Source organism: Azolla caroliniana, unplaced genomic scaffold (genome assembly GCF_043228905.1).
Source record: "Azolla caroliniana isolate FFs.n. ecotype wild unplaced genomic scaffold, voAzoCaro1.0.p SCAF_6, whole genome shotgun sequence".
Taxonomy (NCBI): Eukaryota; Viridiplantae; Streptophyta; class Polypodiopsida; order Salviniales; family Salviniaceae; genus Azolla; species Azolla caroliniana.
In genome coordinates, this window is record NW_028230441.1 from 6,159,603 (window position 1) to 6,187,299 (window position 27,697).

The following is a 27,697-nucleotide window of genomic DNA, read 5'->3' on the forward strand; positions in this document are numbered from 1 at the left end:
TCAAATGGCTCCACATATTCCATAATACTTGAGTTTGGAAAGAATGACAGAAGGATAATACCCTTACATCCCTATCTTATTTTTGTTATGAAAACTCCATTGTGTTTCTAACATGCCTTTGGCATCATAATCATCCACTCCTAAAGGCTAATATATCCTCTTTAACACTCTTCTCGTCTTCTTTTAGAGGGCCTTCCCATTATGATGAGACAATGAGAGATTGTTTGTCACTTGTCAATTCATGTGTTTCCCTTAGAGCAAGGACAAATAATTCACACATTGTTTCTCTTGGATTCGCTTTTGTCGTTTCACCTCTCTAGTGCATTCACTAATTCATATGCACCCTTAGCCTTCTTCCCCTTGCATTCACATTAGGCTACATGGTTGTGTCTTCCTTGTCCCTAGGGCTTGATCCTATGTTATCACATATTCCTTTGTAGAACATTTGCATGCATTGTTGAATCATTTGATGAATAAAAAAGAGGAAACCATGTTATCCTCATATCTATCTCTCATGAGTCCATGTGGGGGCATATTGGTGGGTCACATCAAAGCTCCTCCACCTTAACAAATGTTTGGAGATGGAGAAATACCTTGTATTTTATGTGGGCACAACCCATAAGGTTGTGTGGCCCTGCAAAGTGGGGCTAATATTATAATCAACTTCTTTTAAAAATTCATATATTTTTAATCCATTGAAATTGGAGTTGCAAAGTTACCATTGAGTACTTGCTACCCATGTGAATGTTACTTAAAGACTTTCCTAAACAATAATGGTTTGAACCTTGTTTTTTAAGTTGTGTTTTGAATCGAACCTTGAAGATCCAATATTACACATAGTCCATCTAGTCTCGTGAGACTTAGAGATGTTGTGTTCCCTCCCTGGATATTTTGCTTTTAGAATATGAAAGAATATTGCTAAGCATTAAACATTTTAGGGCTCATACAACTGAATTTTAGAGTGACAATGGGTTCACATACATTATCATGGAAGTATTTACATCCCATTTTATGAATCGTGCCCTGAAGTTTGTAATTACACATACTCTATTAAGTCTTGTGAGCCTCGAAGCTTCAAAAATCAATTCTTGTGCTTGCTTGGGGGATTCAACATCACATGCACTCTATCAAGTCTTTGCGAGCCTTGAAGATTCAGAATTACACATATAGTATCAAGTCTTGTGAGCCCTCTGGTGTGACGATTCAAAAAACTCTTAAATTTATTCGCAACATAAAAGACAAGGCACCTTTATGCAATTATCCTATGTACACAAGGCTTCCGAAGTGAAGGGTGTTGTACTCTTCAAAAGAGGCATCGCCTTTGTCCAGAAGGATGAAAATAATAACGAGGCTTCAAAAAGAAATGTAAAAGTGAAATTTGTCCTTCACAAAAGAATGGCTGCTAAAGTTCAGCCCTTCCAACTCAAATGCATTACTCCATGTACGTGTTTAATTAAAATGTATATATATGTATGTTATCTATGCACACACAAATATGTTTGTATATTGAATGTATAAATAAACATACATGCGTATAGCAAGCTATATACATATATGTATGTATAGGAAAAAACAATATGCACGTGTAGTATCTATATTCATAAAATCTATGTACGTAACAGTATGTATGCATGTATGTTGAATATCGTGCATATGTGCATATATGTACATATTGTATATTATATACACATATAGGGAAATACACCAATGCACCCATGAACTCCTTGTATATTTAATTGAATCAATCAAAAGAAAGGTAAATGATAATATGTCAAGTCACCCCCGGTCCCCACATATCCTAAAGAAATGTAAGAGGTAATTTATCGGGATACCTTTGAGCATCAATATAAATTTAATAGCCAATTTATGGGGACTACCTCTCCCCATCAAAAGAAATGTAATAGCCAATTTATCAGGATACCTCTCTCCATCAAAAGAAAGGTAAAAGCTAATATAGTTTCTAGCTTGATCTAATCCACATCTATAATTCGACAAGCGTTGACATTACGTGCTTTTTTCCTATGGTCAGAAGAGAGGTAAAAGCTAATATAGCTCTTTGGGGTCGCTATCTCTACATTGTGTTGTTCACTCGCTAGCTTCCATTCCCTAATTTCTGTTTCTTTTCATCAAATTTTGTTGCGTGAGTTCCTCAATCATTTCAATGATCTAGGGAAAGGAGATTGGCCTGGCCTGACAGACAGGGGCAGTATTACATTTTTCGGTTTCTAGCTTGCCTAGCATTTTGTCTACGATTCGAGACACACACTAAACAATCGGGCCGAAGCAGAGCAAACGGACAAATCGGTTTCTTCTTCGTGGACGAGAAGGAGACAGATCCCGGGAGGTTCTGGCTTGGCCCTCGTGCGGAAGTATGTAGTAGAGTGTTAGCGAAGGGTAAAAAAGTAAAGAGATAAAAGGAGGCGGACAAATTGCAAGTGTGGAAAGGGAAGGGGGAGGTAACCCCAACCCCTTCTTCATCATGAAAGGTAAAATTATTATATAAAAGAAAGAAAGAAAAAAACTTAATGAAGCGAAAGACACACACCCCCCTCTCTTGGCATGTCCGACGTTATCGTAGAAAATAACAAAAACCAAAAAGGAAGACTTGATGACATAAATACAATAGTAATGAGGCCATCGAGGTTTTATGAAAAGCTCGAGATTTACACAGTGGAATTGGCGTTTAAACGAAATCTCAGAAGACGCTGAAGCTGGAGAAGAAGGAGGAGCGAAGCTGAAGCTGAAGCTGCGGAGGAGTAAGAAGTAGCTGACGAGGAGGAAGAAAAAGAAGAATCTGAAGCAAAAGAAGAAGAAGAAGCAGAAGAAGAAGAAGAAGAAGAAGAAGAAGAAGATGATGATGATGATGATGATGAAGATGAAGATGAAGATGATGAAGAGGAATGATTGATCAAGTCAGAAGAAAGCTTGACCAGAAACGAAAGCTTCGCTGTGCCTCAGAGAAGGAAGATTTGACAGACACAGAATAAGGCTGCAGAGAGCTCTAGCGAAGAAGGAATCTTTATGAACCTTAAGGGAAGAAGGAAGCTTTATGAAGGTTTAGAGAAGAGAACGTCGTGAGAGATCAAGAGCATTTTAATCATCATCAGAGAAGGTTTCAATTATCAGAGAAGCAGGAGGATTGATCATCAGAGGGGAAGAAAGTCTTTATGAAACTTCAAAGAAGGAGGATTCTTCAGATATCAAGAGAGTTTCGTCAGAGAAGAGGGCTTTAAAGAAGAAACTCTCAGCAGAGAACGAGAAAGAAGCTTTACTAAAGAAGAATGCTTCACAGAAGAAGTCTCCATTGTTCAGGCTAATTTCTTTTACTTTTACTTTTACTTCTACTACTTCTGCTTCTGGTTCTGCTACTACCACTACCACTACCACTACTTCCACCACCACCACTTCTTCTTCTGAATCCACAGATCTGCTTCTGCTCTTTCTACCTGCGGAATACGTTCTATTAATTGGTGATTGATCTTCCAGAGGTATAGTCTCTACTAGTGATTTCTCTAACATTTCTCTCTTCAATGAAGTTAATGAAGGGGCATGATGTTGGAAACAAAGATTATGTTCAGTTCATTGACATGGATAATCCACTGTACGCTGACATATCTTTGTTTCCAATATAATGCTGAGGTGAAGAACTGAACGTATATCGTTGTTTCCATTCATCATAATGCTGCTTTCTCAACCTTATTTACTTCCATTTCTGCTGCAAAATTTTTATGTCTTCGATAGCTGCACTGTCCATGTCTTGAAAACTATAGTTATTTTCTTTTTGTTTGATTAAACTTTGGATGCTGAGAATCTCTTCTGATCTGCTATCTCCATGTGCAGGTTTCCAAAGAAATAGTGGTGATGGATAATGTGCATAGCTCAATGTCTAAATATGGAGCCTCAGAAATAATTACAGGGAAATTATGGAGGGAAATAGAAACAGATGTTATAGTAGTACTAAAGGGAACGTTTATCAAGCAGCTTCTTCTGCTGCTAAGATGAAACCTTGTGCAGGGAGATAATTAAGAACCAAGTGTCCACTAAGACTAATACCATGTATAACTCCAGCGACCATGACAATGCAGAACGAATTAGCACCAGAGAAAGGCCGATACTGTACCAGAAGCTATGGGTTCTTCTTCGTTACATAATAATTGTGGCACTATTAAGCTCAAACTGTGCAGCAGTTAATGGAAGCAGCCTGGAAGCAGATGCATCTGCATTGTTAGGCATCAAAGCATCATTGTTTGATCCTGAAGGAGCATTACAGTCATGGAATCTGCAAGTAAATTCATCAAATTCTTTCTGTAACTGGAGAGGTGTTATCTGTGGTTCAAATGGAAGAGTTAATGAGCTTCGTCTGCCAGGATTAGGCCTCACTGGCTCCCTTTCAGGTACTAAATTTGCTTTGTCTTCTTTTGTTAGTACTCTCAAGTATGCCATGGCCACCGTACTAATTTAAGCAGTCCAATCCTAAATTAATGATTTTCAGAAGAGATAGGAAAGCTTGGTGAGCTTCGCAAGCTCAGTCTGCGTCAGAATCGTTTTAATGGCTCTATTCCTGCTGCTCTGAGTAGTTGTGTTCATCTAAGAGCAATCTATCTGCAGCATAATCACTTCTCTGGCCAGTTACCTGTTCATTTGTTTGACTTGTTAGAGCTACAGTACCTTGACCTTCATGACAATTCTCTGTTTGGCAACATTCCATGGCAGATCTCACAGCTTTCTTCACTCAGAAGCATCGATCTTTCAAGCAACAGATTCAGTGGAGATCTTCCATCATCAATCTCATCTTGTCAAAATTTGTCATCGGTAAACTTCTCTTTCAATCAATTTCAAGGCTCCATCCCACCTGAGTGGGCATTACTCTCCAACCTTTCCACACTTGACTTGGATTCTAATGCTCTCTATGGAAGTGTCCCATCTGCCATTGCAAACTGTTCGAAGCTCTCCGTACTCATCTTACAACGCAATTCATTTACAGGATCTATCCTTGCAAGTTTAGGTTCCCTAGCAAGGTTAACTATTCTCTCTTTAGCAGGAAACAGGTTCAGTGGTCCCATCCCATCTTCTCTTTTCAACAGTACTTCACTTTTGCTGCTCAATCTCAGTAACAATGACCTTACGGGGTTCCTTTCACCATTCTTTGGATTAAGTGGTTTACAACAGTTGGATTTTGGGAACAACGATCTCAGTGGTGCTATTCCTCCGTCTTTGGGAAACCTTTCTAACCTTGTATATCTGTCTCTGTCGAAGAACACTCTGAGTGGACCTATTCCTTATTCCCTTGGTAACAATCTCAGGCAGTTGCAATTCATTAATTTGTCTGGAAATGCATTGACAGGAGACATTCCGCCTAGTCTTTTATACTCTTCTAATCTTCAAGTGGTGGACCTAGAAAGCAACAAGTTTTCGTCATTCTCTCCATCAGCTTTGGGATCACTGACACAACTACGTGTCCTCTCTTTAGCGGGAAATTTTCTCTCAGGAACAATTTCGATTGAACTTAGCAGATTAATAAACCTTCAGTCGCTTGATTTGAGCAGGAACAACCTGTCTGGTGATGTTCCAACTTTTGTTCTCTCTTGGAAAGGTCTAACGAGCCTCTCCCTTTCTTCTAATTCTCTAAATGGGAGCATTCCTGAGCAATTGCTGGAGCTTATTAATTTACAAACCCTCGATCTCGGTCACAACAAACTCTCAGGAACCATCCCTTTGTTCTTAGGGTCCTTTTCATCACTGCAAGTACTCAATTTATCAGGAAACAGTTTTTATGGATCTATACCCCCACATCTGGGAAAACTTTTGTCCTTGCGAATTCTTGATCTAAGCAAGCAGAGTCTTTCTGGCTCAATCCCTGTGGAATTTGGTGGATTACCGAATTTGAGAATCCTCTCTCTCGCTAGAAATCAGCTTACAGGATCCATCCCTGCAGCATTTAGCAGCCTTTCCACAGCAGAATTACTTGATTTCAGCTCTAATAGCCTGACTGGAAATATTCCTGTCAGTATGGGTATGCTACAGAGATTAGTGCAGTTCTCGTTCTCTGATAATCTCTTACAAGGAAGCATTCCTCCAGACTTAGGCAATTGTTCCGGTTTACTGATCTTGGAAGGAAGAAACAATAAACTAAATGGCTCAATTCCAATGGAACTAGGCAAGCTACAGAAGCTGCAAAACCTCAATTTGGGATCAAACAATCTCAGCGGTTCAATTCCTCCACAATTATTCAACTGCACGGCATTACAACAACTGGATCTCAGTTCTAATAACTTGTCAAGTGAAATACCTTCAGCTATTCAAGATTTAAAAGAACTAACAATACTTGATCTTCGAGAAAACAGGTTGAATGGTAGTATACCAACAGATATTGGAAACCTGACTAAGCTACAAATCTTGGATCTCTCATCCAACCGACTTACAGGCTCTATCCCAGCTTCACTAGCAACAATCAGTAGCTTAAAGCAGTTAAATCTCTCTGATAATCTCTTGGAAGGTCAGATCCCTTCATCCCTGAGCAGGAGCTTCAATGCATCTTCATTTTCTGACGATCCTTCGCTTTGTGGAGCACCACTCAATGTCACTTGCCCTCGGACCAAGAAAAACACTAGGCTCGGAAAACATGCTATTATCTACATTGCCATAGGTGCTGGAGTGGTTGCATTATCTGCATTTGTATGCATTCTATGGCTAGTACTATGTTATACCCGAAGCAATAAAAAGCAAACTGTTGTCACATCTGATGAGACAGCAGAGCAGAAGCTTGTGATGTTCTACAGTCCCATAACATATGCAGATGTTCTACAAGCCACAGGACAATTCAATGAGGAACATGTTCTGAGCAGAACAAGGTATGGCATCATTTTCAAGGCTTACCTACAAGATGGAAGTGTGTTCTCTGTTCGGAAGTTACCAGAAGGAGGCATCGAAGAAGAGACATTTAGACGAGAGGCAGAGATGTTGGGTCGAGTAAAGCATAGGAACCTTGCAGTGCTGAGAGGTTACTATGTCTCTGGAGATGTGAAGCTTCTTGTGTACGATTATATGCCTAATGGTAACTTGTCTGCCCTCCTACAAGAGGCAGCACAACAAGGAGGCCATGTATTGAATTGGCCGATGCGACATCTTATTGCATTGGGTGTCGCTCGAGGTCTCTCATTTCTTCATTCTCAATGCAATCCGCCAATCATTCATGGGGATGTGAAGCCACACAATGTACAATTTGATGCAGATTTCGAAGCCCATCTGTCTGATTTCGGCCTTGAGAGGTTAGCAGGATACATCCATGAAAGGCAGATTAATGTCATCAACCCAGCCATAGATTTGTCTGTAGCTAGTAGCTCTTCAGGAGCTGTACTACAATCGGGTTCGTTGGGCTATGTCTCTCCTGAAGCCAGTCTTGTAGGTCATCCAACGCGAGAAGGTGACGTGTATAGCTTTGGAATTGTGCTTCTTGAATTGCTTACAGGACAAAGCCCTGTGATTTTTAGTAGACAAGATGAAGATATAGTGAAATGGGTAAAGCGACAACTTCAGACAGGTCAAATGGATGAGCTTTTTGATCCAAGCCTTCTGGAGCTCGATCCAGAGTCATCAGAGTGGGAAGAGTTCTTGTTAGCTGTGAAGGTGGCTCTTCTCTGCACAGCTCCTGATCCAACAGACAGACCATCTATGACAGAGGTAATGTTTATGCTTGAAGGTTGTAGGGTAGGGGGAGATATCCCATCCTCATCTGACCCAGCTTCTCATATTACCTCTCCAGCTTAGTATATAGTCAGAAGGGGGCGTTTGCCATTTCATTCTTTACTTAGGTAGCTCTTTTAGGTACCTCCAAGGTCATTGAATTTTTATAGCTTTAGAAGAGAACCAAGTGAATTTCGTACTCCACAAGCAACAGAACAAAAGCTCCAAAATCTCTGAACTGATCACTCTCTCATAGTCCCCAAGCAAGACAAGGAAAGCTCCCAAGTTCATTGTTCATTGATTTGTGATAGGTCTACTTTCTCATAGTCCACAGGCATGACAACAAAGCGAAACCTTTACTTACTGACGCTAACAAAGTTTACACAAAGATAAAGGAAAAGAAAGCCCTAACGACCGTATCTTTTCTTTGTTGTAGCTTTTAAAGAGAACCAAAGTGAATGAATAGTAAACTCATAATAGTTCAACCGAAATAAAGGAAGAAAAGAAGCTCTCAAAGGCCAGTGATATTAAGGTAGGTAGTTTTAATAAGGAGCAATTCGTTTTGATGTTAAAAAAGGAACCAAGTGAACCCCCCTCTCTCCCCCCCCCCCCCCCCCCCCCCCCCCCCCTCTCTGCCCAACAACTTTGGGAAGACAGACAAAAAAGAACTAGTCTTTTGCCTACCCTCTTTGAAAAATAGTTCTTTTTTAAGGAGCCAAAAATGTTTAATTGGTTTTCATGATAAAAATCATAAAGAATTCTTTTGACACTTTTGTCTCTTCTCAAGGACCGACTTTACTTCATTGAGTTGCGTCTCATGTAAAAGTGGAAAATTAATATTTTGATGCAATTATCGAGGAAACATACACTCACAAACCCATCTATGAATGTAAAGCTAAAATCCTTTTTGAGTTCTTTTTACAATTTTTTCTTTTTTCTGTGTACACAAGTTTCTGTCGTTCATGCATCAAGAATATTATTAGACTTGGATTGAGGGAGGATTACTAGCACTTTGGTCATCTGATATTTATTATAGGTTACTTCCAACATCAATATGCTTTGATGGAGTTTTTGCCATTTCATAGTTACTGTTGTTTGGGTTTGTAACGTCAATCTTGGTTGATATAGTCAGCACTATTTTTATTATTAAAATTAAACCAAGGAATTCAAGCACTATGGTCATGGTTGCAAAATCTACGCTCCTTGACCCATATACATCAGTCAAGCGTTGTCAATTCAATATTTAATTTGCTGAACTCTACATTGTAATTTCAACTTTCACAAACACGAAAAGAACTTGGAAATTTTAGAACCCTGCGGAATGACTCAAACTTGTAACATCGGATTAGTCTATTTTTCGATTAGTTCATTCTCTCATGACTCTGTTGTGCGCCAATTGATGTGTTGGAATTGACATTGGACATTTGAATTATGTTATTTCATCCAATGACAGTTGTCAATATTCGTAATAGTGCAGCTTGGATGCAAATTTTTAACATTGTTGACCAGTACTCTGCGTTGATACACTGCTTGCATCTATATCCTGTTATGGTGTATGTAAGAGACTGTCAAGCAGTATCAAGATCACTCTTAAGATGTTCTTCTTGAACAATCTCACCACAACATTCGTACAATCTTCAAATATAAATAATATATATTTATCATATCTCCTGTATTAGAGTAGATTTTCAATGTTAAAACCATATTCACTATAGCTTGAATTGCCAAATGAGATCACGTGTTGTACTTTCATTTTCTACATTTTTTCACCTTTACCAACAAGGGCCATGAACCTGTAAGAACATGCATGAGAGTTCACACAGAGATTTACTTATAATCAAGAGAGATGAATACAATAACTCAAACGTAGACTGGCACTGCATCAAAATGGGATCAGAGTAAGTGATAGCTGCATAGTCTTCAACTTCTAGACATATAATCAGGATCGTGCCACTCCAAATTATTGTAGGTCCTTTAATTTTGATATGAATTTTCCTTTCTTTTCTTCCTTGGCCAAAATTAATGTACATGTTAACAGGTTTGAATATCAGGAAAAAGAAATGAAAACTTGAGGCTTAATTTATTTATATTACCATTAGCATCAACTTGTCACATGGGTCAAGTAACTTGGTTTTGTCTTATTAGCATGTCATGATGAATAAGAGTATCATTTCAACAAGAACAGTAGTTATTGTATTAAGGCACAGTGCACCCCAACTTACTCCAAAAAACCACTAAGTTCAACCATTCATATCTCCTATGACGAAATTTGAGCATTGGTAAATCGCCCAAACATGTCAAATAATTAAAAAACGCAATCACAATTACCATATCTTTTCAGCTGTCCTATGGCTATGGCTAACATGCTAAGTAAAGTCTGCATTGAGTCAACTTGCAAAAACCAAAAGACTGCATTGCACCATGAAGCTTCAGAACATATATTAACATATTCAATAACTAACTTCTCGCAAGTTAACCCATAACTATGAGAAAAATGAGGTAAAACATCTGGAAAGAAGGAACTTCATAATAACAAGATAAAAAATTCAGGCATTTGATAAATTTAAACATATTATTTGAAAAACCACCTAGATAGCTCCAACTAAAACTTGATAGCAGCATTCATTGCAATGAACCCAACCAAAATCAGCCACTCCGATATAAGTACAGCTGGGCCCAAAATGGCGAAAGTCAACACTTCCTTACACATTATCCAGGAAATTTTGTTTGAAGATAGTAGCCCACATCCCAAATCTGTGTAGAAGATTTTATCAAAACATTTGGCTTGTGGACCTTTACCACATAACTACTTTCATTGAAGATCTACTTCTGGGGACTTCCTATGCAAAACTGCTGTTGTTTAGTGTAGTCTCAAAACCAAATGCAAGTATGTCGACGCAGTGAAAAATGTCTCTCTAATGTCCATTACTGTGTATAGCAAATTCCTACAATGAAGATAAAAGCAAAAAGAATAGATTAATCATAGTTTCAAAAGCATCTGTTTTCCACAGAGTATAAATAAATTTCCACCTTGGAAGAAAGTTGCTTAATTCAATTTCCACAATAGAATTGTCCAGCATAGAACACATGATAAAGCAGTAAAGCCTGTAAATTAAGATGGGGGGGAGGAAGTTGGAAACCTTACCTCAATTTTAACTGCTCTTCAAAAAGTGCGGATTCAATAGCTTGGCAAGCTCCAGAAAGTTACATTCATCCTTGCCCAACAAAGCTTTCAGTTTCTCATCACAGACAATGCGCCGTCGATCATCTGGATGCTGTCAGAAACAAAAGCATTAGAATTGATAGCCAAATTTACAGCAATAGTAGCTATATTATCACTGGTTTCCTTGAAAAGTGAACACAGAGGGTTAGCACAAAAAACTGCAGACTATACAGGACATGAGATTATTTTTAATACATAAGAAGTCTGTGTGGATACAACTGACAGTGATACATAAGTCATAACTTGTCAACATATCAAGCATGTACATTCCATTTGGCAAGGCTCATATACATCTTTTGTAGCAATCCAAATGGTAAAATGAAGTATTAAATAAAATATTGAATTGAATTGGCCCATACTACTTCAAACAAGATGAATCACTGAAAATGCTTTGAAATAGTTAGCCAGGCGTGAAACTTGGATACTCAATTTGTTAACTAGAGTCCTGGTTAATATATTTATATACAATACATTCACTTGGCAATAATTGCTAAAAAACTTGCAAGTGTTGTGAAACATATGTTTACAAACTACTGCCTTGCCTTCTTAGTAAAATAAAAGTTAAGCCAGAATAATATCTTAACACAAGCTCTAGCTCGCCTATTTCACAAGAAGAAAATAAAGCCCAAGTACATGCATCAGCTACTCCAAAATTTTGACCAAGCAATAAAGATGATGCATCGTATGACAACATATAAGCTGTTCCATCCTATTCGCTATTTGTTGATTAACCTAACAAAATGGACTCCTCCACATTCAAGATATGACAACATATAAACTGTTTTCCATCCTATTCGCTATTTCTTTATTTCTTGATTAACCTAACAAAATGGACTCCTCCACATTCAAGGCTTAACGGAATATCCACAAGTGTTTTTCTGTTAACAGAAAGAGAAACTTGGAGAAAGAACGCCTCAACTCACAAAAGAAGACAGCAACACGTAACAAAAAACGTTATGTTTAAACACGCAGAAATCGTGAAGGTTTGTAAGTTCTCTTACCTGCAAGTCGTGACCTTTGATGTAGTCCCAGACGAGCTTCATGGTGTCTGCGCGAGAGGCCTTGGGGAGTTCGAGGAAGTGTTGAAGAGCTGGAGAGATATCGAGTGGCTTCTTGAGGCCAGAGCCACGCGAGGAGGAAGAAGAAGGATCCTTTGGCGGGGCAGAAGCGGAAGAAGTTGAGGAAGACGAAGAAGAAGACTTGGAGGCAGCCTGAGCAGCTGCCAAAGAAGAAGAAGGAGAAGGAGAAGGAGAAGGAGAAGGAGAATGTGGAGACTGCACGGAGAGCACTAGGGACGAGCTTCTTCTGATGCGGGTCGTATAAGTGCGCAAGGAGTTGGGAGGGAGAGAAGCAGGCAGGTGGAAAGGGAAGGCAAGGCTAGCCATGGCCGAAGAATCGCAAGAAAGAGAGTAGTAGAGCTGTAGCAGTCTCGCAGACAAGAGAGCGAGGGGGGGGGGGGGGGGGGGGGGGAGGAGGAAGGCGAAGAAGAAGAAGAAGGAATTGCTGAAGAGAAAGAAGAAGCAGGAGGAAGAGAGAAGAGGGTAAAAACAGCGCGAGCGAGCAGATAAGAAGAGGAAATGTTAAAATAGACGAGTGTGTGTGTGTGTTGAGTGGGGCTTCTTCTTTTCTTCTTCTTCTTTTTGGGTGGGGGGAGGGGGGGGTATAAGAAGCTTCTCAACGAAGTTTCTTTCTTTGGGGGGAGTTTCTTCTTGGGATTGAAATTGATAGCTATTAGCCACCACGCCCATCGACCAACCGCCCCCGCCCACCACCATGCCAAATCAGACCAAACCCGGGGGAGGGGGGGGCCACCCACCCACTGCCACACCATTTCAAACTAGACCGAGTTGGCCGCCCGCCCGTAGACAGGCCCACCACCACCGAGTGACGAGGAGACACTCCTCCCCTCGTCGTAACCCTCAACTAAACGAAGAGTTCGTTGGCCGGGCGTGTCGCACATTCATAAGATGCCCCCCCACCTTCGACTGCCCTCCTTCTATTTTTCGCCTTTCTTTCTCTTGCTTTCTGCACATTTCCCATCCCCAATTGTGACCACAATCCCTCCCATACAATTCTCTCTTGCATTCGTCACAGGCACGCTCTCAATTGTAAAGTTCCCAAGCATCGAGTGTCTCACTATGCAACTTTGCTCATCCGACAGGTCGTATTTGACCTCCGATCGTGATCACGATCATACGATGCCCCAGTTTTGATTGCTCTCCTTCTATTCTTCGCCTTTCTTTCTTTGCTTTCCGCACATTTGACATCCTTGGTCTTGATTCCGATCCCTCCCACGTAGTTCTGTCTTGCATCCGTAATGGCCACGGTCTCGATTGGCAAACTCCTGAGCATCGAGTATCTTGCCACACAACTTTGCTCGTTGCACAAGTCATATTTGACCTCCGAGGACAACAATAATCAAATCTATCTGTCTATATTCCATATAAAAAAAGGTGCAAATATATTGATTGTAAATTTGCATGTGAAAAATGCTTCAACGATACCTCTCTCTATCTCTCTCTTATTAATTAATCATGGGATAGAAATGTCCTACAATTGTCAATGACCTAAACAAGAAGGTACCAAAAAGGATCTCTATGCTCTCATGTACACCTATGAGACGACTTGGCGAAGGGGCCAACACATTATTTGAATATGGTGCCTAACACACACACACACACTCTCTCTCTCTCTCTCTCTCTCTCCCTCTCTCTAACACACATTATATATTTATATTTATATTTGAACCTTCCTCATGTGACAACAACCGCCACATTTCTAACATCAAGAACTGACAAAGAAAACTACCCTTCAATCGCCTAAAATGCTTTGCACTTTTGAAAGTGTGTCAAATGTAAGACCATATTGCATCCTCCAAAAATGTCATAAGCCCATCTCTCAAGAAATGGAAGGCTATAAAAAAGAATTACATAACCAACATCAATTCGAGCTTTGGAAAGCAATCTTTAGGTATTAATGTTTAGATAGATCTAGACATCAAACAAAGTGTAAGACCATATTGCATCCTCCAAAAATGTCATAAGCCCATCTCTCAAGAAATGGAAGGCTATAAAAAAGAATTACATAACCAACATCAATTCGAGCTTTGGAAAGCAATCTTTAGGTATTAATGTTTAGATAGATCTAGACATCAAACAAAGTCATAAAACATGTGTATTGTGTTATAGTGACATAACACCATTCAAAATAACACACAATCCATAAGCAACATTCCTCTACCTAAGAGTCGTCTCCAAGGGAGTTTCTCCCAACCATAACCATCCAAATGAACACTTTAGCTATAAGCAAAAGAAAACAATGCCAAACCATTTCCATTTCTAAAACATGTTGCCACGACACAATGGACATTGAAATTCCCCATCCTCTTGCAAGCCTCTCCACCATCCACTTATTTACATAGATTAATTTGTGATAGACTTGACTTGTTTTGACTTTGGGAAGGTTATAATGTCTTGCAAATGACCAATCACTTTTACGTGAAGAATTAACTAAAGGGGTGATTGAACTTTGCAATGTAGATAATCCTTGAATATTTAACTAAGCAAGTCTATATAACTTTAAATAATACCATATCTAGTTATAGTTGTTCGAAACAACGTTCTTCTTTGGCTAGCCACCATAACATTGTGTGTTAAAATCAATACAACCCTTGCCATCCCATGAAATTGAATTTTGAATGAGAACTTGCCTTCCCAACATAATGTTCGCTGAGATCGATCCTTGCGCAAAATTTGCAATCTATCTCTAATGCAATATGCCTCTGAATGTAACCCAACACCCTCTATTATCATCAACCAAAATTGTGCCATCTTTAGACTATTATTATTCACAATGTCATCTTTGTTTCTCCTCATTTGATCACAATCTTCAAATAAAATAAGCTACCATGTCTGTCCATTGTTCGTTTCCCTCAAACATACATCGAAGCAATGAGACTCTCTGTGCCCCCACATGTTCATGTAAGTTTAAAATTCCTATCCCGCCAAATCTTTTTGGAGTACACAATGTTTCCATGCCACCCAACCAAGGCCCAAAATCTCCTCCCTTCTCCAACAAAGAAAAATAATTGAAGTTGCCAAACTATTGAGATAGCCTTCATAGACCATGGTAAGTTGCAAATAATATGTTATTGATTTCACAACTTTAACTCCGACATGAAGTGGCCATGCTTGTGACTTCCAATACATGAATTTGTACTCAATCCTTCAAGATATCCAGTAAATGAGGCTCACATTTGAAACATTCATACCAATTAGAAATCCTAAATGCCGACAAATTGAGTACCATGAGAAACTAGCACTCCTCCCAACCAAGCTCATGCAAATTCTTCACCATATATTATATGGGAGCTGATATGTGCATATTACTCTTCGAATTAGGAGCCCTAACAAACATTCCCAAACTTTCATAGCTTTCAACGTATTTTCTCATGTAGTGCCCAAAAATATGAAATGAACACTCGACAAAGCCGATGAATGCACAAATCAATATAAAAAGATTGTAGCTTGTAAACAATGATGCATTTGAGTTTCAGGAGACGTACAAATCATATCATATATAAGTGGTATGCTATATGCATATATTACATCACAGTATACTGATTACATACATACAGCAAACTAACATGTTTCAGATGAATCTATCTGGTAAAAATTATGTTTTGTGGAAGCATAAGCACAGTTTTCCGAAAAACATGGCTAAAGCGATAAAGCAAAACTATATAACTTGCACATGTAGTATATTCCTAGAAAGGATATATTACATCAAGATGGCATAAAGTTCTTTGGATGGTCTTTACCAGGAGGATGTTTTGTAAAAGACGTATGTACACATTACCAAATGATAATAATAATACATCCAGATCACATGATACTTGTGTAACAAACCCAAAAGTATTGTCATTCAGATGGTCTTTACCAGCAGGATGTTTTATAAAAGACGTATGTACATATTACCAAATGATAGTAATACATCCAGATCACATGGTACACTTGTAACAAACCCAAGAGTATTGTATCAAATGGTCTGCATCATAAAAAAACGTTTTTAATGAAATAGTTCCCCTAAAACCTCAAAAGTCGCCATTTGATAATGAGAATTTCACCCCAATTTCTTACTGGTTCATATTCTATCCATGGTAACACACACCTACACATGGATCGACTCATGGGAGTATGCCGTCTTCATGGATCGATTCATGGGGATATGTACTCATGGTTTGATTCATGGGATATAAATTCTCCGACACGCTACAATGAGATTGCATAACATTTACGTGTACCTGGTATTGATTTGATTGATAACTTTTTCTTCATGCAGAAGATCGAGATCCAGTAGCCTTTTCACACTCGGGAATATCATCAAAGTTTGAAGCAGGATAGTTGACTGAGATAGGACCAATCTCGAATGCCACCTGACCATTGGATGCCGACGATCGGATAGCCGAGATCGTCCACCATTTATACATAGCTCTCACAGAGACTCCATTTAGATCATGCATATAACCTTTTTTTATGGTTCCCGAGATGGATGTGGCATAAGACACAGGGTATGGTCTGTCCCCAGGTATGGTGAAGTGGCAAGGTGCTAGCAGCTTCACCTCGAAGCTTCCACTGCTTTCATCGAGATCGTATGAAAGCACGGTTGCAGGGATAAGTCCCACAGGGAACCCGTGGCCATGAAGCTCGGCCTGCACAGCGCTGGAAGTATTCTTGATGATGTTGCTGTTGACGATGGGGCTTTTGCGGCTTAATCTTGCCAAAGAAGGGAGCATGCGTGAAGATTGGAGGATGCAGAGAAGCAGAAGAGCAACGAACCTGCAAGGGGAGGCGGCCATGGCTAATTTACTGAATCTCTTTCTCCTCCTCTTCTTCGCTGATAATGATCGGACAAAGATTTCTCTGCTTCTTCTTCTTCTTCTTTTCTTCTTCTCTGTGAAGGATATGGCTAGGGTTTTGTTTTGTTCGTTCTTTCTTCTCTTCTTCTTTTTCTCGTATTACCCCTGTTTCTTCTTCTTCTTCTTCTTCTTCTTCTTCTTCTTCTCTTCAAAATAACAAGCGGAGAAGCAGGAGACAACAAACGCCTCTTTACATGTTATATAATTTGGTTTGGGTTTCCCTTAATAAAAGGCCCACATAACAATGTGTTGGAATATGCGAAGAATCATTCGTTTACATATGTATTCGTTCACTCTCCTTTTCTGAACCCTTTCGCGACACCCTCTTGGTCGGAATCTCTAGCTCATCTACCATCACACAAACTTGTTGGTTGCACGAGATGTTTGGTTAACCTGCTTGTTTCGGCTTCTCAAGGTCAGACAATAACACGCATTGTTTGAGTGATGAACCCAGGATTATGTCGGATAATGTAGACTTGAACCCAAGCTAATCAATAACAAGCCATTTGTAACATGTGGTTTGGTAGTTGGATGCCACAGTCACATGTTAACATGACAAACAAATAGACATTCAGCCTCATGTTCACACATTGTTGTAGTGCGTAGTCGCTAGTCCATCGACATATCTTTAGGCCCCATCTGAGGATTAAGTATACCAAACATTAGTTTTTACAACCAAAACAAACGAGATATGCCATAATTTAAATAAGATCAGCCAGATTAGTCTTGCTTCACAAAGCTTTCAACACATGTCAACTCGATGATTGGAATTTTATTTGTGTATTTATGCATTATTATCACTAGGACTATAGTATTGATTCACTTCACACAAATCACAAATAGGTTTAAAGGTTAAGTGATTCACTTGATTTATGGCACATCCACAATCTGGGATTTTACTTCACCAGTTAACTTCAAATATTAAGAGATTGTGAATATGGGTACAATGCACCTCTTCAATCTTGGCCAACATAAGAGCTTTTGAAGAGGGTACTCCTTCCATGGGAGAAAAGAAACCTCGTCATCGAGTAGTTTAGTGGACACATGTGGCAATCACAGAAACTCAAACCATATGTTGAACACGAAACCAAGTTATATATGTTTTAACTAAAAAAATGCATCTTTCATAAATTGACCATAACTACTTATCCCCGAACTCGTATTTCAAAAAGTTCATGCTCTACAACTTTGTAATTCAAGCTAGAAAGCCAACCCATCCTTCCATATTAAAATAAAACAAGGTGAACATTATACTAACGTATTGTCCTTTGTAAGATAATATTATATTTTTCCATCAAATATGGTCTTTGGTGTGATTTGCGTCTTTTTTTCTACTTTGAGTTATTGCAACATGGATCGAAGACTTATGTTTCATTGTCAAATGAGTTGGCATTGTTGAACGACAAGGACAACATTGTTTCGTGGTAGGATGTGGAACAATTAATGTAATCAAGCAGAAATATTAGATAATATTCAAAGATAACATCATCCAGTGATAAGTATCATTTTTTTGGCACTACCAAGGCGAATGTAATCTCTAGGGGAGATTATGCGATATTCAAAGAAAGAAGCCAATTGTTAAGGTGTAAGACAATTGTTAAGTCCCCAAGAAAACAAGGCCACCTTCTTACAAATTCAATCATGACTTTGTTGTATAAAAAGCTTTGTACAACAATTGTCATGCAATGAACGTGTGAGAATGGTGTAAGAGGTGAAATTTTGTGCTTTGTCCTCGTGTGATGGAGTCAACAAACTATGTATTGTTTGAGTTGTAATCATTTTCTCCGTGATTCCCTAGTGAACACTTACTTCGGCAAGGGAGGGTCTACAAAGAATAAGACATTTACATGATAAGAGACATAACATGAGATAAGAGACGTAACAATATAATGCATACCCATTTTTACAACATTGTTGTAAAGCTTATGCTTTGTAATAGAACTAAGTTTCATGAAATCATACCCATCTTAAAATTTTTCATGGCATTGGTTTGAGATCATAAAGAATAATAGTCTCTTCCTAAAGGCAAATGATTTTAGTTACATAAAATGAAACTGGTATATAGGTTTGAACGAGCCAAGGTTTCAAGGAGTTAGAGGAAAAATCAAAGAACAAAAGAGAAGTAACAACATAATCACGTATTGTATTGTCATGTATTCAACCTTCACTAAAACACTCACGAGGGAGAAACTTCCCAATGGTTCATAAAGGGGAGTACATTGCCTCCAAAAGCTTGGTAGTGAAACCAAGGCAAACATAAATCCGTGTCCACTAAGGAGAACAGGTGAACCACACGAACAACAAAGTAGGTGATTTGACTTGTACAACAAATTCCCTCATAATAATATTGAAAGCAAGCCCACCCACCATAATAAAACCGAAGACCCACCTAGAGGAAAACCTTTGCAACCCACGTGAAGAACGGAAGTCGGTATGTGATTTGCAGAGGATAATTTCTGACGAGGACGACCTTGAAAGCGGTAGAAAAGCTTATGTGAAACCAAGCCAAGCATTGGGGGGGGGGGGCACAGGGCTACCCAAAGGGCAACTGGGGAGGTGGCATGCGAGCGACAAAGTTAGGAGATGGCATCCGGAAGGAATGCAGTGGGATGCACATGATGACAACTGGATTGTGAGTGTTGGGACGAACATATATGTTCCGATAGGATCCGATCCGGTCAGGTTGGGTCCGTGATCACGAACATACCTTCAAGCAGAGGGCGGCCCACCAGAAACTAGCTCCACACTTATTAACTTACATATACCATGAAACCAAGAGGAGGTTAGTAGCCTAGTAGTAGTAACTTGTAAGTAGAGAGTGAGTTGAGTGGTCGGCTCAGTCGGCTCCATCGGCTCCCTACAATTTGTTTGTTGTTTTTCCTTTCTGTGTAAAGAATACATACACACCTCAACTCAAGCTTCTCTCTCTCTCTCTTCCTTCCTTCTCCATTCGCATTCGCCGCGGCTTGGGGGAAGGGGGAAGCTTTCTTCTTGCACACACAGAAAGAGCGAAGTCGATCCCTCTCTGTCTCTGCTTTCTTTGTGTAGACATGGGTGACATTCTGATGCTCAAAGGAACACCATCGCCATGGAGCTCTGGCGTACTAGAGAACCCCGACATAGACGCCCTTCCTTACATCGACCATGATTATGCTGATCCCATGGTGAAAGCTGAGGTAGACAAACTCATCGAAGAAGAGATGCGCCGCAGTTCCAAGCGCCCCGCCGATTTCCTCGCTCAACTGCCCCCTGTCCCCAAGTTCGATTTCGCCGTATGCCTCCTGTTGCTTTTAGATTTTTTGCGCATTTCTTTTAACTTTGAACGCGAGTCCACTTTTGCCTTTCGTTCTTTGCCTGTTAGCTATTCTCGTAGCTTCCATTTGGGAAAGTTGTTTAAGCATTTCATTTGTATGAAATATGTTTTGGTTTTTCCTTAGCGCCGAGCTTCTCACTTGTATGTATATGGTTCTTTTCCCTTGCACTCTGCTTTTATGATCGCTCTCCTTCGCAAAACAATTTCAGTTTCTCGTTGTATGTGGTTTTTTGTGTGATAAAATTTTCTCTTATGCGTAGTTTTCTTTGAGAGTCTAATTCTTGTGCTCCCCATTTCTGATTTGTTTTCTCATAAATGTTAATGCTTTATGTCTAGCTTTCTTTCACAAAAGTAACATTTGAAATTTTCGCTTTTATGTAGTTTTCGCGTTTGTCAGTTTGCTAAATATGAATCCAGAGATGTTTTTCTCATGTTGTAGACACTGTTTCTGCTCTCATTTGTGTAGTAATTGGATAGTATTTCAAAAGAGAGACTATAAAGATCCAGTTCAAATTTAAAAATATAAGGTTTCAGGACCAAAGATATGATCTCAATAAGTCGTGCATTTTTCGGTTCCAAAATTGCTCAAAATTTCTTCAGTGTTCTGTATCCTTTATTTCATGATTTCTTTTTGGTTTCCACATAATAGTTAACAATCCATGGAATTTTAAATGCTGTATGAAATTTATGAGAAGCCAGAATAGATGATTGCAGATCTATCTTTGGCTAATTCTGAGACGTCTTTGTTACTGTATCAGAACTGCCCTATGCTCGGTAAGGAATATGAACGTGTACGTGCTGGAAAGCCAGGTACGGTGCTTGACATGTCACGATATGGATTAGAGCCACCTCCATTGAACAGGCGGAATGACATCAATGCATGGAAGCACGCCCTTCATAATGCAGAAAGCCAGCTTCAACATCAGATATTAAGGTGTGGCTTCCCTTGTAAAAATACACTGTCGTAGTAGGAACAATATGGCAATGCGATTTCTTTCATCTGCAATTCTTACTGAGTCTGGCACTTTTTAATTATGGTGTGGTACTTGTAACAATATTTAAAAGTTTTGTTGCTTTAATGACTCTTCAAAACCTGGAAAGTTGACAGACCTCATCCTATAAGCATACAGTCTTCAAACTATTGTGTGTTCATATTCATATTCTGTACTTCTGTCAATATTTCAAAAGAGGTTTTTTTTCTTAACCTTGCTACTGCAGGGGGAATAAGAAGTCTTCCAAATTTAGTCACTTCTTTGCATTAGTTGTAGCTGGTTTGTCTTGAAACTTTTTTCTTATTGAATTTATTGTCCTACTAATATTAAATATTTCAATCCACATAACTTTCAGATTCTGAGTTTTAACTTTGTTCCTGTTATCCATAGAGATTATCCAGATCCACGAAATCACCTCAAATGGGTTTGCGAACATTGTTTTTCATCAATACCATCATATTTGTAGTCTGCTCATGCTCAACATCACCTTGCATATAACAAAATTCCTAAGTATTATATGTACACGCTGACAATATAAATATTTAGATATAATTGTGTAGAAAATTGATTCTTATTTAAAAGGTCACTAGATTTTCACCATCCACAAACCATTATAACAGGTTATTGCCATGCATAAAGAACCAGCCTTCATGTGTAGTGCATCATTCATCTCGCGTGGTGGTTGATTTCCCATGATCCCAGATAGTTGATAATTTAGACTTCTCTTTATATTTATAACGTCAAACTTTCCAAAAGAAATAACCATCAGTGAAAATCTGAAATTTCTTATGAAAAACTCAGTCCCTTAATATGGCGTATACATATCACACATAGTGCCTTATACTCGTAATCTTTGAAACAAAATCCGACCTGAAATGAAACCATGAAACAATTCTTGTGACATGGTTTGGCTATTCTTTGAAGTTATCAGCATGATTTTCTGAAAATCGTTTGAAGGGTAGTCATATCTTTTAACATCTTCTGATGATAATTTGAAGATGCAGTGAATGATTCCCCTTATCTTTAACATTGTCTGACGATAATTTGAAGAGGCAGTGTATGATTCCTCATTTATTGGAGGTCAGTGAGTGAATAGGAACAGGAACCTAAGCCATCATGCATAGGTGCAACCAGTTCAAAACTGATTGGTCTAGCGACAAGCTGGTTGTATTATGATATCTACAGAGCCATTGAAGAACTGAACCCAGGTAACAAAAGATGGGTATGATCCACACCTAATAAGATCACCAGAACCTCTCCTTAAAGATATAAAAACAACATATGCGTATGTTTGTCTTACAATTCACTTGTTGAAATTAGCAAAAATCGCAATATAACTCACTTGACAATTTGCAATCCTGAGCTTTTTCCTTTCCCACATTACATGTATATTGCATGTTTGCGCCTTTTTACTTCCATATGTGTGTTTCCACCCATTTGCTTCCCACACTTTTATATATCTCTGTCCTCCATTCCTGTACCAGGTAATTTCAGCCTGTGCAACTATTCAAACAAGAGAATCACATATAATCGAGGCTGAGACATTAATTATTTGTAGTGAACTTATTGTAATTCTGCTTAAAAAACAACATTTCCATGTTACTATTGAATAGTACCATGGTAAATGTAGACCAGAGTGAAATGCTTCAGCATTTTTTGAAGCTCAAGTAGTTATTTTGAGGAAAGTTTATATCATTCAGTGGTCTATTGCTCATGCTTTGGTTTTTAATGCCGTATTTATGTTTTATTCATATCTCTTCTTTGAATTATATTCTTTACACATGCATATGGATTAGAAGAATCAATTTCAAATGATGTAAAATTTAAATGTGTCTAGATGTAGCTGTTCCCTTGGAAACTTTATTGTATCTGCTGCTTTTAGAGTTCTGACTGGTAAAGCTTGATCAATTGCTGAATTGTTCTTGACACACAATTTAGATATTTGCAGATTCATAAGGAGTTCTGACCCTGTGAAAATTTGATATGAAAAACAAAAAGTATTTGTAGGCATATTTGATTTTGTTCAAATTCTTAATTCAGCTGTTGATTTTGTGTTTGCTGCTTTTAGAATGGAAAATTTGGACCTAATGCTGAAATATGGCAGCCAGGCATGGAAAGTTCATAATCAACATCTAGAAGCCTTTTTAGCAAGGTCACTCTTCTCAATTCATTATTCATTGTTACTGAACTTCTGCTATTTATAAAGTTTTATAAAGTGTTCTACAGTAGTATTTGTCCTTTTCCTTGCCATACATTCTAGTTCAAAACCTTACACACTCCAGATAATTTTGATTCCATAATCTGAACTGGCAACTGGTATTCATTAGAATAGAAGATTGTTACTGTTATCATATGTTCTCTAGAGCAGGTAAAATCAATAATTGCCGTGGCTATGCTCAAAGTTCTCCATGGCAAAGGGCGACACAAATTCTGCTAGTAATCTCCTATATAATTTTCCGACAACTTCACAAGCTGAGATAGGAATTCATCTTGATTCTTTGCATTATTTTCATTGTATCTAGGATTTCACTTGCATTATTTGGTAGCTTGTCCAGAAAAACTTATTGGTTTTCTGCTGATTAGAGTTGAAACTTTTAAGAAACAAGGTCCATACTTCAATGTCTAGAACTACTTGGTACATGTTGCCTGAAAAGAAAGTCTCCAACTCATGCCTGAGAATGTTCCCATTGGTGGCTTTAATGGCTAATGTAGCTTGCTCAATGAGAATTGGATTTTCATAGCCCTCATTAAGATTGGAATACTGTCTGCTGTTCCCACTGAAAGATATTAAATCAAATCAAGGTAAAAAAACAGTGGCATTGTTCCGTAAGCCGTTATGCGGAACGAAAATGTCAGGACAATACATTCTTCATTGTTAACCCATTTAGAAAGCAACAAGTAAAAATATTAGATGATGAATTCTTCAGGGTAGATTGCAAGGTCAAAACTACATAAACTATCTGCTCATCCTGTAGTGTGTGCAAATGTAATTTATGATTGGCATTGTTGTAATGAATTAACGAAACCAGTGTTTTAATCATTTCATTAACTGACAACAATTGCTATCGTGTGCCTTTGTGTGTTGTTTCTTTCACGATCACAGAGTACTTTTTAATTTAAAAAGGTGCCACATGGCAGCTAAGAAAATATCAGCGTTTCATAAATGTTATTTATTTTTAGAAATAAAGGCTAGACGTGGAACTGCTGAAGACGTGTAATTGTTAGATGTGAAAAAGTGATTTTGGTATCAAATTTATGCAAAAACGCTTTTACGAGGAAATGCTCAAAGAAAAGCTCCATTGAAGGATGATTTCTGAAGACCTGGAAATATGTTTTTCCATAAATCCAAACCACTTCAACTTATCTCCGTCCTCAAATCCCTTCATTTCCGAAACTATTTCTAGACATTGTCAATTGTTTCTTTGTTTCCATTATTGATTACCTAAAGCTAGGAAGAATAATAGTTTACTAGCTTCTAAAAAAGAAAACATTAAAATACTACTTCTCTCGATAATCAAAATTATCAGAAGTTTTAGTCACATCAAAATACGACTTCGTTGCTATTTTTCCATATAATACAGCAATGTGTGTAGAAAGGCTTAAGAAGCCTTAATTCCTCTTGCCTCATTTAAAATTCTCAATAGTAATGAAGAGTTCCTTTTGTCATCAACATGTTGCTTTTGCCATTCCTGTGTCCATGGTCTCTGTATCTTGGGTCCATACTGCAGCAGGGTTACTGGAGGGATCTAGTTCCATCTTATACACATAAGATTCCATTGTAGATATATTAAATGATATTATCCTCGAAAATATCCTTCGCTGCTTGTTGTGCACTTTTATGTGCTAGAGGTGTGCACTAACCCGTTTCTTTCAAATTAGTCACATAGGCAGATATTTAAGGCCAACATTGTTTATTGAAGCTATAGTGGATCAATAGGGCTGTTTTCTGTCTTTTATAGCACCTAATCTTTGTTAAGAATCAGGCATGGACCACCACCAAATATGGCATGCAATTCAGCACTTTCGCCTCTGCAATCAATACTATTTGGCTAAGGCAGATCATCTTTTATATTTGATTGTCATCACAGGTTTTGGCACACAGCAGCCCTTTCTTCTATGGAATCTGCACTCAAATCTATTATCCTTTCTTGTATTAAACTAACATTGGGGTAGAGTAAAGTTCACTTGCTATTTTGGAATTGAGACCTCTGAAGTTTAAACTCTTCGTTTGGAGTTTTCTTATGGACTTAAAATACAAGGTTGCCAGCCATAGGACCTGTTTTAAGTCCTCTACGGGCTAACTTTACTTAATATCACTTTGGGAAGACCCATTAGGGTGATGCATTATTGTTCACTTTTCTGAGCTCCTTTATGAGGTTCTTCATCTGATTCTGGACTAGGTACTTAACACTAAGAATTAGATGGAAAGACCTGAATAATGTAGTCTGTACAGACTGTCTGTTTAGTGGCATTATCTTCTAGTGATCCTCAACACAATCTCTTCATGATTGTTATTGGTTAGCAGAATTCTGACGATACGTTTTCTCATTCTAGTAGTACAATGTAATATAATTACTAGTTTTCACCCAATACAAAAGTGTGGTGTGTGCAAGCTTCCAAATCATTTCAGAAGTCTAGTATTCCCCTCTAAATTTCATGTTCGGTATGTTTTTTATTCTTGAGTGAAGATACCTTAGCATTTAGTCCAGGCCAGGAGTCAAGTTGGCCAATCATAATAATCAATGCATTGGGGCTTGAATGTACATTTTTAGACTACAGAGAATGGTTGGTGACTACAACAAACAAATTGAGGAGCTGAATAGAGAGCGAAAGCTAAACCAGGTTTATCTCTAATATGAGTTTCTTTTGATTATATCTTTTTGGGTCATGTTTCTTTTCCACACATAATAAGCTATATATGTATATATATCTTTTTTAGCAAGCTGCTGGCTTGGAGCTTAATCACCTTAGTTCTCAATGGAAGGAGCTCTGCCAAAAGAATATTGATATTGAGAATGCATGTGCAAATCTTGAAGTGGAGATTACAAATCTGAAGAATGAAGCTGAAGAGAAGTATGTTTAAAAAATCTGCTTACATGCATTGTTAAAGGGGCATTGAACCTCTGAAAGTTCACTGATGAAAATTGTGTGGTGGTACAGAGGTGTAACATGGACCCCTGCGAAATCTGGCTGGTAATGTTCCAGAAGGTATTTTCATGCATCAATTTGCATTTGCAATGGTGCAACAACCTTAGCTATGACAAACAGGATGGTTACAGTATATGATGACAAGGTACTTCTAAGAAGATCTATACCATACACAGTGAATGAATAAGAACGGAGAAAGGCAGAGTGGATGGTCTGGATCCAAATTTGCTAGGTTGATCAACCAGATACACTACATTTTTAATTTTACTGAAGCAATTGTTAGGATGCCTCTTCTTTTATTCAAAAGTCTTAACCTCATTAACCAGAATGTGATGTGTTTTGCTGCTTTCTCATCTCAAAGTACTCGAGCTGTATTCATCCGATCATAACACAAGAAGTATGTATTCGTCCAGATCTTGTACTTCCGAAGATATAGAAATTTTGCAGCAAGATATAAAAATATAGCCTGACAAAAATGATATCTTTGTATCACTTGGAAGTGGAATCTGCATGAATTTGTCAACCATCAGTTTGCTACCCTTCAGCGGTCAATATCAAATGTGAAAACACACTGGATAGCATCCTTTGTGTTGACGCATGATTGGATGTTAGTCACTCGTTTTCTTTTGAATAATTTAGAAATTTATTCCTAGAAAGAAATTTTGTTCTTTATATTTCTTTGTACTGTTCTTTATATTTGTTGTAACATATATTGAAATGTCTATGAGTATCATCTGTTGTGCAATGTGGTGGCTATATACATATATACTGTGCAGAACGGCAGCTCTATATGTATGTATTGTATATGTATGATGGCCTTACTATGCATTGTACCATCTTCCATAACTCCTTTTCCAGGTTCACTCAACTTTAATCAGAGCAGCAAAAGATATAATATACGTATAAAATGGTCAATAATAAATTGGTTATTATGTTAGTGGTTTCCAAATTGTCTGTCATAATACTGTGGAACAACCTGAGGAAGTTCGTATATCTGTTCAAATATATGGTTGTCAAATTGCCCCCACCTAATAATACCCAGCGTAAATCCCAAAACTACAATGGGTATATGATAATTCATCTTTGCAAAATCTATTCATATTTTCATATCTGTTCAAATGTATGGTTGTCAAATTGCCCCCACCTAATAATACCCAGCGTAAGTGCCAAAATTACAAGAGTATATGATAATTCATCTTTGCAGATGATTGCAAGGCATTATTGATGTACTTTTTATAAGGGTCCACATCTAATAAACCCAGCCTAAGTGCCAAGATTACAATGAGTATATGATATAATTCAACTTTGCAAACTCTATTTATATTTTCTTAGAGGCAGATGATTGCAAGGCATATACTTTTTAAAAGGGTATATATTTTCAAGGCATGTACTGTTTGCAAGTCAAGGTATATACGAATATG

The 27,697-nt window shown here is 38.2% G+C and overlaps 4 protein-coding genes across 4 annotated transcripts; 2 read left to right on the forward strand and 2 right to left on the reverse strand.

Moving 5' to 3' along the window:
• Nucleotides 1-2,600: 2,600 nt before the first annotated feature.
• Nucleotides 2,601-8,165, forward strand: LOC147862835 (uncharacterized). Its single transcript, XM_087321527.1, has 3 exons — nt 2,601-3,488; nt 3,841-4,394; nt 4,493-8,165. Exons 2-3 carry the CDS (start codon nt 4,055-4,057, stop codon nt 7,765-7,767), a joined length of 3,615 nt encoding a protein of 1,204 aa, XP_087177653.1. The 5' UTR covers nt 2,601-3,488; nt 3,841-4,054; the 3' UTR covers nt 7,768-8,165.
• A 2,123-nt stretch (nt 8,166-10,288) lies between these two features.
• Nucleotides 10,289-12,351, reverse strand: LOC147862836 (uncharacterized). Its single transcript, XM_087320634.1, has 3 exons — nt 11,908-12,351; nt 10,812-10,958; nt 10,289-10,615 (listed from the first exon to the last, which is right to left on the reverse strand). Exons 1-2 carry the CDS (start codon nt 12,289-12,291, stop codon nt 10,836-10,838), a joined length of 507 nt encoding a protein of 168 aa, XP_087176760.1. The 5' UTR covers nt 12,292-12,351; the 3' UTR covers nt 10,289-10,615; nt 10,812-10,835.
• A 3,282-nt stretch (nt 12,352-15,633) lies between these two features.
• Nucleotides 15,634-17,002, reverse strand: LOC147862837 (uncharacterized). Its single transcript, XM_087320786.1, has 2 exons — nt 16,209-17,002; nt 15,634-15,952 (listed from the first exon to the last, which is right to left on the reverse strand). Exon 1 carries the CDS (start codon nt 16,761-16,763, stop codon nt 16,239-16,241), a length of 525 nt encoding a protein of 174 aa, XP_087176912.1. The 5' UTR covers nt 16,764-17,002; the 3' UTR covers nt 15,634-15,952; nt 16,209-16,238.
• Nucleotides 17,003-19,796: 2,794 nt separating this feature from the next.
• On the forward strand, nt 19,797-26,948 carry MOS4 (modifier of snc1,4). The gene is made up of 6 exons (XM_087320787.1): nt 19,797-20,095; nt 20,895-21,070; nt 23,197-23,280; nt 25,901-25,970; nt 26,068-26,201; nt 26,289-26,948. The coding sequence occupies exons 1-6, from the start codon at nt 19,874-19,876 to the stop codon at nt 26,323-26,325; spliced, it is 723 nt and encodes a 240-aa protein (XP_087176913.1). The 5' UTR covers nt 19,797-19,873; the 3' UTR covers nt 26,326-26,948.
• The last annotated feature ends 749 nt before the right edge of the window (nt 26,949-27,697 follow it).

What these genes read in the sequence shown, in the direction of transcription:
- LOC147862835 (XM_087321527.1), top strand. Translation starts at nt 4,055, where the DNA reads ATGTATAACTCCAGCGACCATGACAATGCAGAACGAATTAGCACCAGA. An exon ending in CCTCACTGGCTCCCTTTCAG is followed by an intron (nt 4,395 to 4,492) that starts GTACTAAATTTG and finishes AATGATTTTCAG; the next exon opens with AAGAGATAGGAAAGCTTGGT.
- LOC147862836 (XM_087320634.1), bottom strand. Translation starts at nt 12,291, where the DNA reads ATGGCTAGCCTTGCCTTCCCTTTCCACCTGCCTGCTTCTCTCCCTCCC. An exon ending in TCAAAGGTCACGACTTGCAG is followed by an intron (nt 10,959 to 11,907) that starts GTAAGAGAACTT and finishes TGTTTCTGACAG; the next exon opens with CATCCAGATGATCGACGGCG.
- LOC147862837 (XM_087320786.1), bottom strand. Translation starts at nt 16,763, where the DNA reads ATGGCCGCCTCCCCTTGCAGGTTCGTTGCTCTTCTGCTTCTCTGCATC.
- MOS4 (XM_087320787.1), top strand. Translation starts at nt 19,874, where the DNA reads ATGGGTGACATTCTGATGCTCAAAGGAACACCATCGCCATGGAGCTCT. An exon ending in CTAGAAGCCTTTTTAGCAAG is followed by an intron (nt 23,281 to 25,900) that starts GTCACTCTTCTC and finishes GTACATTTTTAG; the next exon opens with ACTACAGAGAATGGTTGGTG. An exon ending in GAGAGCGAAAGCTAAACCAG is followed by an intron (nt 25,971 to 26,067) that starts GTTTATCTCTAA and finishes TATCTTTTTTAG; the next exon opens with CAAGCTGCTGGCTTGGAGCT.